The 13,327-nt window shown below is 58.7% G+C and overlaps 1 protein-coding gene across 16 annotated transcripts in view; it reads right to left on the minus strand.

Annotated features, from left to right (window-relative positions):
- LOC104152004 (ciliary neurotrophic factor receptor subunit alpha) overlaps positions 1 to 13,327 on the minus strand; it is a 238,422-nt gene that overhangs the window by 10,849 nt on the left and 214,246 nt on the right. For all 16 annotated transcript variants that reach the window (XM_068928278.1, XM_068928274.1, XM_068928283.1 and 13 more), the window contains one exon: positions 8,250 to 8,413. In XM_068928278.1, coding sequence (XP_068784379.1) covers positions 8,250 to 8,413 — 164 coding nt within the window. The remainder of the gene's footprint in view (positions 1 to 8,249; positions 8,414 to 13,327) is intronic.

The following is a 13,327-nucleotide window of genomic DNA, read 5'->3' on the forward strand; positions in this document are numbered from 1 at the left end:
CCCAGATGGCCTTTGAAAAGGGAAAGCTGGGGGGGGGGAACCAACCCCCCCTTCAAACCCCTTCATCCCGCAGCAGCTGCGCCGGAGGCTGGCGTGTGTTTGAAGGAGGCGGGGGGGGGGGGAGCAAAGGGGGATCGGATGCCTCTGCATCCCACATGAAAATGTGCTTGCCGGCTCCCCCGCCGCTGCGGCTCTGCTTTCCATTCCTCGACACCTCCCGCTCCCCGTCCCGGCTCCCAGCACGGAGCGGGGGGACGAAGACACACGTTGCTGCTGGCAAACCAGCCGTGCAATTGCCCCGTGTGGGCGTCTGTGCCACGGCCAGGAGCATCCCCCCCACCTCGGCCGGCACCGCGACCTGCCGGGCTGTGCCTGAGCATCACCTTCCCCTGGCCTGGAGCTGCGGCGGCCGCGGAGCAGCTGCGGCAAACGGTCCCCACCGAGAGGCCGTTGGGCCCGGAGCGGATACCGATGTGCACCGACAGCTTCCCGGTCCTAACATCCAGCCTAAGTATTCCCCCTCCTCCCTGCAAAGAAAGCCAACCGCTTACCACCCGAGGGCAAACCGCGTTGCTACCGTTTCCATCCCCAACCGTGCTCCTTCCTTTGGTTTTCCCGTGTGTCCCTTGGTTCCCACAGGTGCCCCTTAGAAGGACCCAGATCGGGGGACAGCCGGGTTTCAAGTTAGTAGAGAAATTAATCTTTCCTGCAGAAGCCAAACACCTTTCTGGAGAGGAGGGAGCACAAGCACAGCGCAAAGCCCTTCCTCCTCGGCACCGCTGCTCACGGTCCCGTGATGGGGACACCTCCAGCCGGCACTGGGGCTCCGCACCAGGGAAGGCGCCCGCTGTGGGGTGAATCCCACCGTAGGAAAACCAGGCGGTGGCAGACACCAGGGTACCTCTTTGGCTTTCCCTTTGCACCCCTTCATCTAAAAGGACCTCTGCCTGCTGCGGTTCCCGTGCGCGTGCTTCGAAGCATGTGCCCTCCAGCAACGCCAGCGCCAGCGCCAGCAATCTGCGACCGCTGTCCCCGAAAGCGAGCAGGGGAAACGCGGAGGGAAAGCCCTCGTGCATGTCTCACGGAGGGACGCGAAGGAGCTCCCGCCGCGGTGGCCGCGCGGCCGCTCTCCCCCTCCTCCGCATGCTCCCCAGAAGCGGCGGGATGGTTCCCGGGTGTCCTTGGTCATGACTGCTGCTTGAGCGCAGGCATCCGCCGGAGGAAATGGGAACCAGGAGGGGGACGGGGCTCCTGCAGGCGGCTGCAGTCATGCAGCCTGGTTTCAGATGCTTTCAGCCTCCGCGATCCTAGGGGGGAAGCGGCTCGCAGCAGGCTTCGACCTGCCCTGGGGAAGGAGCCCAGCGAGGGCGAGCGCCGAGCTGCAGTCCCTGCGGTCTCCCCTGGAAAGGCTGCTGCGCTCGGCTGCTGCTGCTCAGCCACAGCTATCGGCCTGGGAGGAAAAGTTATTTCAAGGCTCTTCAGCAGCCTGGGTTATATCACACTCGATGAGGCTGAACGGCTCCCTTCTGGCTTAAAAATAAAGAGCCTCTCTGAAAGCGGAGCTGTAATCTCGCTAATAATCAGACTCCTTCTCCGGATGCGCCTTGCCCTCCTGCCGAGTGACAACTCCTGCTGCCGCGGGGAGGCTGAGAGCTGGGACGCTCGGGGCCGCCGCCGCCTGTCCAGCCCGGCCGGGGACAGACCTCCGAGGCAGCGCAGGGCGCTGGCTGCCGATGCGTTTGCCACGCAGCAGCCCCCACCACGGCTGCTTCTGCTGGGGCTGATCCAGCGGTAGGAAGGTTGCAGAAAGCAAACCAAGGCTGCTGCCTCCTTGGCGCTATTTCTCACGGGGGGACTAGACCGGGCAGGGAAGGCGCTGCCTGGCGAACGAACAGGGAGGCAGCGGCACCGTGCACTTCCCCGGGATGCAGGCAGCTGTGTGCATAGCAGACGGATGCACTGAGTGTGTAGGCACCGTAGGGCACGGGGGAGCGGGTGCGCACGTGCCTGACATTTGCTGTGCGCAAGCAGGGGAAAGCTCGTCTTGCATGTGTAATCGTGTGTGTGTGTGCAGCTGTGTGAGCGCACAAGTGTGTGCACACACGCGTGCGTGTGCCGGTGTGCTCTACTCTTCGGTGGTACTCCTGCCCTCAGGGCTGCCTTTGGGGGCCTGATCCTGCCAGGTGCTCACTAATTCACAGCAGCTAGCAGTTCGTGCAGGAGCTGAGAGAGCCCAAGCACTGTCTGCAGCTAATTGAGCAGAGCTGGGGGACAGAAAAAGTGATTTCCGAGTGTTTCCCACCTCCATCCTCCTCCGAGGCACTCTGCATGGGCCCTGCCTGTTCCACAATGAGCTGCGAGTGACATTACTACAACCTCAACATTTTGCTCCCTCCTATTAATTCTTTTCTTTTTTTTTTTTCTTTTTAATCACTGCCTTTGCAGCCAGGAGGGGAAGGGAGAGAAGTGCTGCAATAAAAGCTATCAGGCGTGAAGCTGTAACCGAACTCGGTCAGGGTGACCTCCCCGCAAAGGTTGCCTTGCACGGAGCACAAGCGCAGGCAGAGCGGCAGAGGCCCGGGGTATGCAGATGGGCACTAAGCAGTGTGTCGCAAAGTGACATTGCCACCACACCGGCGGAGATGGAGCTGCGTCAGGCTGTTGCACTGATTGCCTTTCCTGGCTCCATCCCTCCCGCTGCCCCATCACTGATGGAGATGCGCAGGATACGCATTAGCACACCCTTTCAGGACATTTCAGCCTGCCCTGAAATAGGAGTTTTCAGAGACAGCCTGAAAGATTCACCTCTTTGCCTCGGGAGAGGATGCGACGGGTGACTCCCAAGAGGCAACCCTACAGCCGCCCTGGCCGTCGCCCCAGCCGCGATCACAGGCAATAGGACACATGAGTCATGGTGGCCAGTCGAGAGCATCATCTCCTCTTCTCACTTGGGAACCAACAAACAAAACTACTAAATCTTTGGCATCTCAGCCGTGTCTCAAAACGCACCTCGTGCTCAGCAGTGGGGCCACCACGGCAGCAGACAGCCCTCTGCACGGAGGCCGTGCTCTGAATGCGTGCACGGCATTTCATCCCCGCGCATGGGGCTCCAGGGGCTAGATCCTAGAGTCACGGCGTTACGTGAGCTTCTTGCTTTTGCTGAAGAAGGATGTTCCCAGCCTTTAGAAAATGCTCGAGGATGTGGCTCTAATGCTTCCAGAACAGAAAAGGAAGGAGAGGACCCAACCGCATTATTAGCTTTAAATATCTCATGACCTTTTACTGCAAATCTCAAGATCTGAGGCTCAGCCCACCTCATGGTTCGTTAACATTTCATGTTGTCAGCATGGCCAACGGGTTCAATTAGGTTTCGCAACGGCATCTGTAAAGTGCTGGCAATTCACTGGAGCAAATCTGCTCTGGGTCTGGCCTCCAGCTCAGGCGCTGCTCAAGAAATACCTTCTTAGCTTTGCCGTGTTCCCAGGCCTTGCACTGAGCTTGCCAGGACTCAGCCCAAGCCTCCCACCTATGTGCCCAGTTGATGTGGCAGGGGCTGGGATTGGGACATAAACTCTGTGTGGCGTTGAGGACAGGGTCCTGACGCAGCAGACAGTGAGGTGCATGAGCACATCTGCTGCACAGCTGGTCCTGTGCTCCCTGCAGACCCCCAGGATGGTGTCTGGCTTTGCCTGCTGACGCTGCCCTCTGCCAGGACATGAGCATCCCTGCTGAGGGCTCCTGCTCTCTGCTGTGAGCACCGGGCGTTACTTCAACTACACCATGTTAGATGTGCTGGGAGAGCTTCTTCCAGCACATCCAGTTTAAGCATCTGATGTGTCCAGTTTGCAGGGAAGCAGCTATAACGCAGAGGGATGGAGAGGTTCGGGGAGGTGCGCCCTGGTGCATGCACACCCCATTGCACACGGAGGGGACCTGCCTGCCTCTCTGCAGACGCTTGCGCTTGCCTTGCTGTGTGCACACAAACGTGCTTGCAGGGATATAATGTGTGTGAGCCCAGAGACTGCTGCTGTTGTGAGTTAACTGAAGGAGCCTGTAAAACCAGAAACAGGCTATTAGCAATCCATTAGGAAAGGGTATCCAGTTCCAGCCTAGGTAATCCATTAGAGGAACATCTGAGAGCATTAGGAGAGCTCGCTTGGGGCCAGGATGGGGCTATAAAACAGAAGAGGAAACCATGCTAATCTGGCTTGAATTACAAACTTAAAAGCAGGAGAAAAATAAAGGATACCCTAAACATTTAATGTTTTATATTTAGGAGACAGAACGTGAGATTCTGCCAAAAGGAGAGAATAAAAAACCTGTTTAGGCTACAAATATCCCATCTCTTTTCTGGCAGGAAAGAAACTGCCAGTCCCTCTTCCAGAAAGGGAGGAGCGTGACTCTGAAGTTTCTTGGCTCTCTGAAGCCAGTTCACTATTGAGCAGGGCAGGGGGAGAGTCGGTGGCCACCCGTTGTGACACAAAGTCCAGCCTTGATGCGTTTGCAGCCCGAACGGCTGAGAAACGCCCGTGCCCGGGTGGGAATGGGGCTGCTGCGAGGTGGCCTGGCTCCCAGCGCAAGGAGCAACCCGCGCGCGCCTGCTCAAGCAGGCGCTCATCGTCTTGACATAATAATAATTCCTAGAGCAACAGAATATTAATTCCCAGAGCAAATGACAACAGCAGAGTTGCTAAGTGGCCTGAGCGGAAATGCGCCGCTGAGCAGGGGAAAGGTAGCGCAAGTGGCACGCTGCAGCGCTGCCGGCCAGCTCCAACGCAGCTTTGCTAGCCTGGCCTGCAGTCGCTGCACCTGGCTTAGAGCAGCGCCCCCCGCTGCGGTCCGGACTGGGGGTCTGCTGTTGGCATCCCCCGGGGCGCCGGTCAGATGCAGCATCTGGAGAAATCCATGCAATGCCAGGCACAGCGTGAGACGAGCTGCTCGGGATGGGGGAAGCTCCGTCTCGGGCGCGAGGGGAGATTTCTCCCTGCACAGGAGTGCTTTTGGCCAGGCATGCGCCTGGCTCTCTGCCGCTCGCCTGGCTCTCTCTGCGGGGGGGAGCGGGTCCGCACTTACGGATAGCTTGTACAGCAGTGGTCTCGATAAGATCCACCGCTCCCGCCACGGACGGCTTCATCTTCTGGTGCCAAGGCCTGGCATTATTAAAATCCTGAAAGGAAGAGCCTGGGAAAGAGCAGACGCTGATTGAATCAGGCCCTACGGTATTCGACAGCTCGACATCCATCTGATCCTATTAGTGCTCATTCAGTCCTGTCTGCCGAGGTGCTGTGCATAAATCAGGCCTCGCAACGATAATGGGAGGCGGAGGGGAGCGAGGGGAATTGCTGCCTCTGCCAAGAACCACCACGTGCGCGCAGGGCCGGCGCGGATATTTGTGGCTGCGGCCAGTCCCCCGTGCCGTCGCGCCGGCTGGCTCCTGCAGGGATGCTGCAGGATCCCCGCAGGGCCGCGCTTCCGCCTCCCAGGGGCGTGCGATAAGGGCACCCGTGGGAGCCGGCCCGCTCCCGTCTCGGCGCCAGCCTGGCCACGTGCCCTGCAGGCTGGGCTGCCGCCGCGGGTCCCCTCCTGCCCCCCGGGGCGGTGACCGACGCCAGCCAAGGACGCGAGGATTGCCAAGAGGAGGAGGCGAAGGGGCTCCGCATGGGGCCCCGGGGGCGCGCGGGCATATGCCGGAGCGTACGGCGGAGGTTCCTCCCGTCCCCGTCGGACGAACGCGCTCGGAGGCTGCCGTGGCTGCTAGCAGCCAGGCTGCGTGCAACGCCTTTCCCGTGCCGGGAGCCAGTGGGGGCAGCCGGAGCAGAGCCTCGGGGCGGCTCGCTGCCCCCCAGGAGACCATGCACCTCCAGGAGAAGTGGGGTGCAGGCACCCACGTCCTCCGCAGAGACACCAAACCCCACCGGCTTAGGCATGCTGGAGGGTCTTCGGGCAGGCTGAGCCCGGGCAGACGCCGCGGAGCCATGCTCTCCCCTCTCCTGGCTGGCTTCAAGGCAACGGGGACACCCCCATTAGCAACGCCAGCTAGCAACGGGTCTAGCAAAGCAGAGCTCAGGGTGGCTTAGGCACGCTTCCAGGGCACCAGGGCGCCCATGTTTGGGTGCAAACCCCTGCATTTGGGGGGTGCCGTGCTGGGCTAACTGGGGCTGTGGCTTAGCATGTGCAGGGGGGCCAGGGTCAGAGCAGTTCTGGCCGCTGCGGCGCTACCATCCCCTGGCATTCGAGAGCTGATTGAATTAGGCTTTGCAAATAATTCATCTGATGAATAGTGGCAGTTTTCTTCAAATCATCCACAAATCAGATTTTTCATTACCCAGTCGGCGGGGGTAGAGAGTCAGAAAACAAGGCTGGTACCTCGTTCACTGAATGTTTGCACCCGCTTGCCGAACAAATTATTCCCCAAACACTCTTCGCCCTCAGCTAGTGACCAGGGATGTATCTCTTACAACGGGCTAGCGACAAATAAGTGGTGCCCGGGAGCGCTGTCTCCTCCCGGGATGCTGAGAGAGAAGCATTGGCCAGGTCTTAGAGGAGTACACCAGCTCGGGGCATCTTTAAATAGCAGAAACCTAGTTTTGACTACCCTGAAATTGCCTTTTCCAGCCAGAGTCTCCTTGCTGCAGGTGTCTGCCGCACCTCCACGTCTCCGGAGAAGTTCACCGGCCCTGAACACGGCGCCGTGTGCCCTGTGCGCGCCGCGGGCAGGGCTGGACGCACGCCACGGCTCTCCCCAGTGCTTTGCCAAGCGCCAGCCGCCCCGTCGCGTCACCTCCGCCCGGAGCGTACATGCCACCTTCCCTTATCGCCGGACTCAAAGCGCAAAACGCCCGTCGCTGCCCGCGCGGGACGGCCGGCGGAGCGGCGACGGCGTCCCCTCTGAGGCCTCGCACAGCTCGGCACGGGGAACGCAAGCCCCTCCACTGCACCTACTGCCGGGGGGCTGGACGTGCCCGAGGAGCCAAGACAAGAGACATCTTATCGACAGCACTGGCGCCGGGATCAGGTCGTGGTAGAGAAGTGGTGAAAACATGGATGTTTTCCCCAATTGTTTCAAAAACGGACAGGACTGACGTTGCATTGCACGCTTCCCTCTCCTTTTTTGTAATTTAGTTTCACGTTTTGAATATTTTTTCCCCACCCAGAGGAAAAAAAAGGATCCAAAGCAAACTCAGTCTCTGTTTTTCTAAACTTCAGGGGTGTTTCACGGCCCCCTATGGCGCCCGCTCTGCCGTTTGCTGGGGGGAAAAGAAGAGCAAGTGGGAAAAACCTCTTCTCACCCTTGTCTGACTTTCCACACCTTCAGCAAAACGCTTCAGTCTGAAACAAGATAGACATTGCTACCTCATCGGAAAAGACAGAAAGAGAAAAAGCCTCCCAGCCGGCGACGTCCTAAAGGGACACGAACGTGAAGCGAAGCCTCTCATTCCCTTTTTGAATCATTTTTCTCCCCAAGACGAGCTGGCTGGCAGGAAACACGCCGCTCGGCTCCGCCGTGCAGGCGAGTCCCCAGGCACCGACCGGGCGCTGGCCCCTATTTGTCTTATTTTGGGGCAAACCCCCTCATCAAACAAGCCGCCACCGCGCTTGCCGAATCGGCTTTCCGCTGGCCCGTCTCCGTGGGACGGGGACGAGCCGCGCCAGCACCTCTCACGGAGCGGCAGACTGCCTCCCTCCGCAAGCGGGGCGCGCAAGCATCGCAAAATAAAGCCCGTTCGTTATCTTCCCGCAGCTAACAAATGAATTCTGTCCTCCGGGCTGCCAAGAATTTCACTGACAAATTTTTTTCTTTTTTTTTTTTAAAAGAAACAAGAAATAAAAGTAAGAAATACGATAACATCAAGGCAATCGCTCTGTTACTGACTACGCTCTGAGTTACGGCACACGGTATTTTATCTTCAGTTCAAAATCGAAATGTGGCAGAGGCGCATTTAAATGCGGTGACATTTATACTTTAAATGCCTTTTACATCTCGTTGGCAGGTTTTATATAGAACATATGTATGGAAAATAGTTACAGGCCGTGTATTAAAATGCAGAGAAGGGGAGAGCGTGCAGAGCCATTCGAAGGCAGAATGAGACTTGAAAGAAAGAAAAGGCAGGAGGGAGAGAAGGGAGGATAGAAGGAGGACGAGAAGAAAAGACTGTCTGCCCTTGCTCGTGCAGAGGCAGAGGCAGGTTTCTGAGCGTTGCCCGGGCAGTAAACCCCTTTTTCCCCCCACCCCGCCGCCTCTGACTTACGTGTTGCCACTGGTCCAGGATGAGGGGCCGATACCGCAGGAAAAACTTCAGCGGGAAGGACTCGGGGTCGGGCCAGGAAGAGGGGTTTTGCCACGCCACTTCCAGCCTCCGAGGGTTATTGGGCACGGGCTTGGCCACCACGTTCTCCGGAGGGTCTGGCTTGACTGGAAGGAAAGAAGAAGGCTGTTAAGAGAAACCTCAGCACGTCTCACCCTGCCTCGCGCCCCTCCGCAAAGCAGGGGGGCCGTTCGGCTGCAGCCGGATGAGCCGGTCCCCACGAGCCACCGAAAGGCTGGCTCCTCCAGCACGGCGTTTCCCCCGGGGCTCCGGGCTGCCGGGGACCAGGCTGCTGTGTGTTTTACACAGCAAAGAGGCAGAAGGCGTTTTCCCAAACTGATGGGATGCAACAACTATTGCAGCGAGGAGGGGGAGAGAGAGAGAGGTGGGCAGGTGCCAGGTCTGCGCAGGTGTCGTGCATCAGGGCTGAGCAACCTGCGACCACGACCCACGAGCCACAGAAAGTTGCTGTGGTCGTCTTCAACCCCAGGTCTCTCTCACCCTGCTCTGCTTTTGGGGCATGGGGACATTTTCCCACTGCGCTGCAAGTATTGCAAGGAAACATTAATTGGCTCCTAGCTATGCAAAGCGCTTTGAAGCGACGGCTGTTTTAAAGTGCTGGGAGCCTGTTCCAGAGCGAGCCTTGCTCCTTGTCAAAGGTTTGCACTAGCAAATCTATAAAGAAGACCAAGATTTGGGTGCATCCACCCTGCTCCCTTTCTCATGGCCAGGACGGAGCTGCAGTGTTAATCATTCACCGCGGGAGAAGCCCACAAGTGGTGGGGTGCCCGGAGCCAGCCACGCGCTCTGCAGCAATGCGCTTGCTGACAGACACTGCCCCAGGAGCTGGCTGTATCGACGTGCCCAGGACCTGGCGCACGAAGGCAGCCCAGCTGCGAAACACATCCTTGCCGAGCAGCTGTGAGCGGGTCCCCTCCGGCTCCGCTGTCAGCTCCGGGGCTGCGGAGCCAGAGGAGCTCAAAGGGGGAGCCGGGCTCTGCGCTCGCCGGTCCTGCAGACGAGCACAGACAGACCACAGCTGCAGCGAGGAGCTGGGGGGGAGAGAGCTCTCCAGCGCACGCTAATAATAGCGCTGCACGTGACTCCTCGTGTCCCCGGAGGGCTCTCAACCCCCTCCCCGACGAAGGCCACGTGAGGGATGCAAGTCAAGGGATTGAAGCTGTCCCTCCCGGCTTGAAAATGGCCGGATCACGCGATGTCCCCCCCCCGACTCCGACCGCCTCGGCCAGCAGCTTGCGAAGGCACCGGCGTCAATCTCCGCTCCCAAGCAAGGAGGAGAGACGCCAGGGCCGGGAGGGAGCCCGTCCCTGCCTGGCGGAGATGCTGCCATACCGTCAGGGCTCCCCCTCCCCGCTGCGCCGGCCCCCAGGGGCTCTTCTGCTGCTGGCGAGAGGTGATGTCCCCCCATCGCGGGGGCTTTGCCTTCCCCAGAGGACAAAGCCGCTGGCGGTGTCGAGCGAGCTAAGTGTTAAACGCAACCTGATCGCCAGGGACTCCTTTGCCAGCCTGCTTCCCTGCAGCGCTGCTGTAAACACGAAGGGCATTTCTCTCTCTGCTAGAAACAGTTTGGGAGCTGTGCCGGTCCAGGCACTGGCACAGGGCCGGGCTTGCGGCGAGGGCAGACGTGTGCACGCCGTTCGCTGTCACTTCTATTCCGGGGTGATGGTAGCAACGCAGCAGCCCTCCCCAGCGGGACAGCCTCACTGCATCACCAAGGCTTGCTCCTCCGTGGAGAAATCAACCTGTGATGCTTTCACACCTGCTTTCTTGGCCGAGGGTGAGGCAGAGGGACGCAGCTAGAATCAAGCCAAGGCCTCACCACCCTGGTGGGATCCAGCGTTTCTTCTGTTCCTCCTGAGACACAGCCCCCTTCCCACCCACCCCCATCCCTTTGCGCCCTTCTAGATCACTTTGCTCGCTCCCCAGTCTCCAGCCCTCCTGCCCTACGTGGTCCAGCCACCCCAGACCTCACCTTCCCTGGCTCCATGCATCCCTGGGGTGGCTCTGCAAGCCTGGACTGTCCCTGCCTCCCACCTCCTTCCCTTTCCACCAAGGATGCAGAGAGGGCTGGACCAGCGACGGGGCTGACAGCACCTCCTCCATCCCTGTTGCTCCAGGTGCTTCAGGAGATGCTCTTGGAGGGCTCTGGGCAGCCGAAGGAGAGAAGCGCCAAAGGGTCTCAGCACAGGTGCCCAGCATTGCCTCCCCACTGCCATCGACAGGCTCTGCAGCGTCACTGTGCATGATTTTCCACTTACAGCTTTATCCTCCACGAGGGCGGCGGCTGGGCAACGTGTGCAAAAGCATGAGCTTTCTGGGGACGCTCACAAGGCACAGCCACCCCATTTGAGAGCCAGCCAGCAAGGGGGGACGGTGCTGGCCAGGTCTGAGCTGCCTCTGGTGGCCTTGCCTTTGCTCAGCAAGCAGCGGGGAGGGAGGATTTGTTGGGTCTGTGCAGCACTGAGCTACTCCAGATGGCTGTGTAATTCCTCCGCTTGCTTTGAGTCCTCGGCTCGGGCTGGACATCAGCTCCCATTGACAAGACCTTGGAGTCCAAACACATACGGAAAAGTATAAATCCAGCGCTGGCTCTGCACACTCTGTGGACTCGGTTTGCAAAACAAAAATCTGTTCAGCTGAACGAATGCAGATGCCTCCGAACTGCAGCTCCACATGGAGGCTGCGAGGATGAAAGTGCCGGGCTGGGGGCATACGTGAGGGGCGCAACAGCCCGAGCAGAGCCCGGGCGTAACACAAGGAGCCCGTAGTGCTGCTCGTTGGCGCGCTGACCCGGCGCGGTTTCTGTGATGGCAGAGGGATGCTCAAGCGTGGCTGCGAGCGAGCACAGCAGAGCCCAGCCTTCAACCGGCGCTGCGCCTTCCCGCTGCGGAGAGCCTTCAATCGGCATTGCAGGTTAATGGGAAAAACAGTGCTCTCCGTCACGAGGGCTGTGGCAGCTTCCCCACGTGTCCCTCCCCAACCTGCAGGACTTTTGCCCGGGTTTGAAATGAGCTGTGACCTTGCGGCTTGCACGAAACGCAGCAGTGCCAGCCCCTCAAATAGCACACAACTGGAGCCGCCCCTGCCACGTCCCCTCCATAAGGGCAGGGATGCTCACGCCAAGAGTTGAGATCTCCCTGGGTTCAGCCTCACCTCTTGCGGCAACAGTCCACAGGGTCCAGCACCTGGTGGCTGCCCTGAACCTGATGGCTGTGGCCGAATGAGGGTGTCCTCTCCTCCATCCCTCCGCAGCCACATCTGCTCCCTGGGTGCTCAGCCGCTGCAGCCCGCGCAAGCACTGTTTTTGGGTGAACCACAGGCCCCTGCAGGACCATAGTGTGCACTCACCCTATGAGTTTAGTGTGCTCACCCAAGGGTTTAGCTGCAGGATGTGGGGATTAGAGGAGATCCTGCAGCTTTGACGGGGGCCCTAAGCTAAGGCAGTCTCATATCCTGCTCTCGGAGACCTCCCGGTGACAAGTCTCCTGGCACAGGGTCTCCTCTCTCAGGACAGACCTCATTACACTGTGCACGACATTGGAAAGCATGTCCCCAGCAGCCATCCAGCCGTAGCCCTGTCCAGCTGGGGTAGACATGCAGCTATCCCCTCTGCAGGTCTTGCACACGCTGCTGGGCCAGGCTCGTGATGGATGGAAAGCACAGGGCAGCACAGAGCTCCCCCGGTGGGCTGTTTTGTACCTACAGGTGCAGCAGTGGGTGCTGCGACCCTCAGGGTCCACGTGGCCACCTCGGGACAGGTTGGCACGGCTCCAGGGCCAAGCCGAGGCTGAGCAATGGAGCGCTGCACGGCACCCCACGTCCCCGGCCACTGCTCATCCCTTCCCACATCTTTTCCTGATTGAACAGCCCTGAAGCTCCAGGCGGAGGGCTGGGGCCAGTCGTGGAAGGGCCATCTGACTGCAGGGAGCACAGGTTGAGCTCCCTGCTCCAACAGGCACTTTCCATTTGACCTTGAATGAGTCATTAATTCTAGCTAGCCTCCCAGGTCTCTGCTCCTCACATGGGGATAAACACTCCTCCTTCTCCCTGGTCTCCGTCTGTCTAGTCCATTTAGACAGTAAATTGCGAGGCAGGGGCCGTCTGGCTGTATATCAGCTAGGATAATAGAGCCCTGTCCTTAGGAAGGGCCTGCAGGCAGTAATGTAATATAAACAATAATCGTAATAATAATGGACGATGGGCATTAGGCTGAGTATTGGTTAAGCGGCTACAAAACCAGATGTAATATTATTCCGCAGAGCTGAGGGAGCATCTCCAAACATTCCTGAGAAGGAGAATTGGGACTTGGCCGGGGACACGGTTCACAGCTCTTCCCGATTCATTTTCGGCTGCAGCGTCCAAGCGAGGGCTTAGTTTGCGAGAAGAACCAAGGAAAGCAGCAGACTTGCACAAACAGTCCCCACCAACGGCGGTGCCAGAAAGGATCGTGCAGTTATCTCCAAATCTCGATGTTTTTCTTTATCAGGCCTGCTGCAGTGGGTGAGTGCCAGACTTTTCCTAAAGGCCCCGCATGCTGACACTTAACCACAGCTTTTTAGCTATTGCCCCGGGTTGTTTTTACGTGTATAAGTCTCTGGTTCAGTGGGGCAGTGGAGACCTGCAGCACGGAGGGGAGTGTGAAGGAGGACTTGCCCCGAGTCTGCCCCTTGCTTGCTCTGCTGTCTTGAGCACCCATCCTTCAAACGAGCGGAAAATGGGTCCCTTGTGGCTCTTAAATATCCCCTGGCATTTTCCAGGAGAAGAGGGATATTAAACTCCACGTCTTAGCCAAATGTCAGTCTAGGTAATTTAATTCTGCCTCCCTAAGTAGTATGAATTGAACTGACCTTCTGCCTAGGCAACTGTATACCCATGTTCAGAGAATCTGAATTCTTCATAGACACAGCCGTGTGCGTCCTCCCAAAGCCCCTCTGAGATGGTCTGTGTCTTTAATTGTCCCAAAGACGGGAAAATTGAATGATCTTCCCAAGGTCACACAA

This window comes from Struthio camelus, chromosome Z (assembly GCF_040807025.1).
Source record: "Struthio camelus isolate bStrCam1 chromosome Z, bStrCam1.hap1, whole genome shotgun sequence".
Taxonomy (NCBI): Eukaryota; Metazoa; Chordata; class Aves; order Struthioniformes; family Struthionidae; genus Struthio; species Struthio camelus.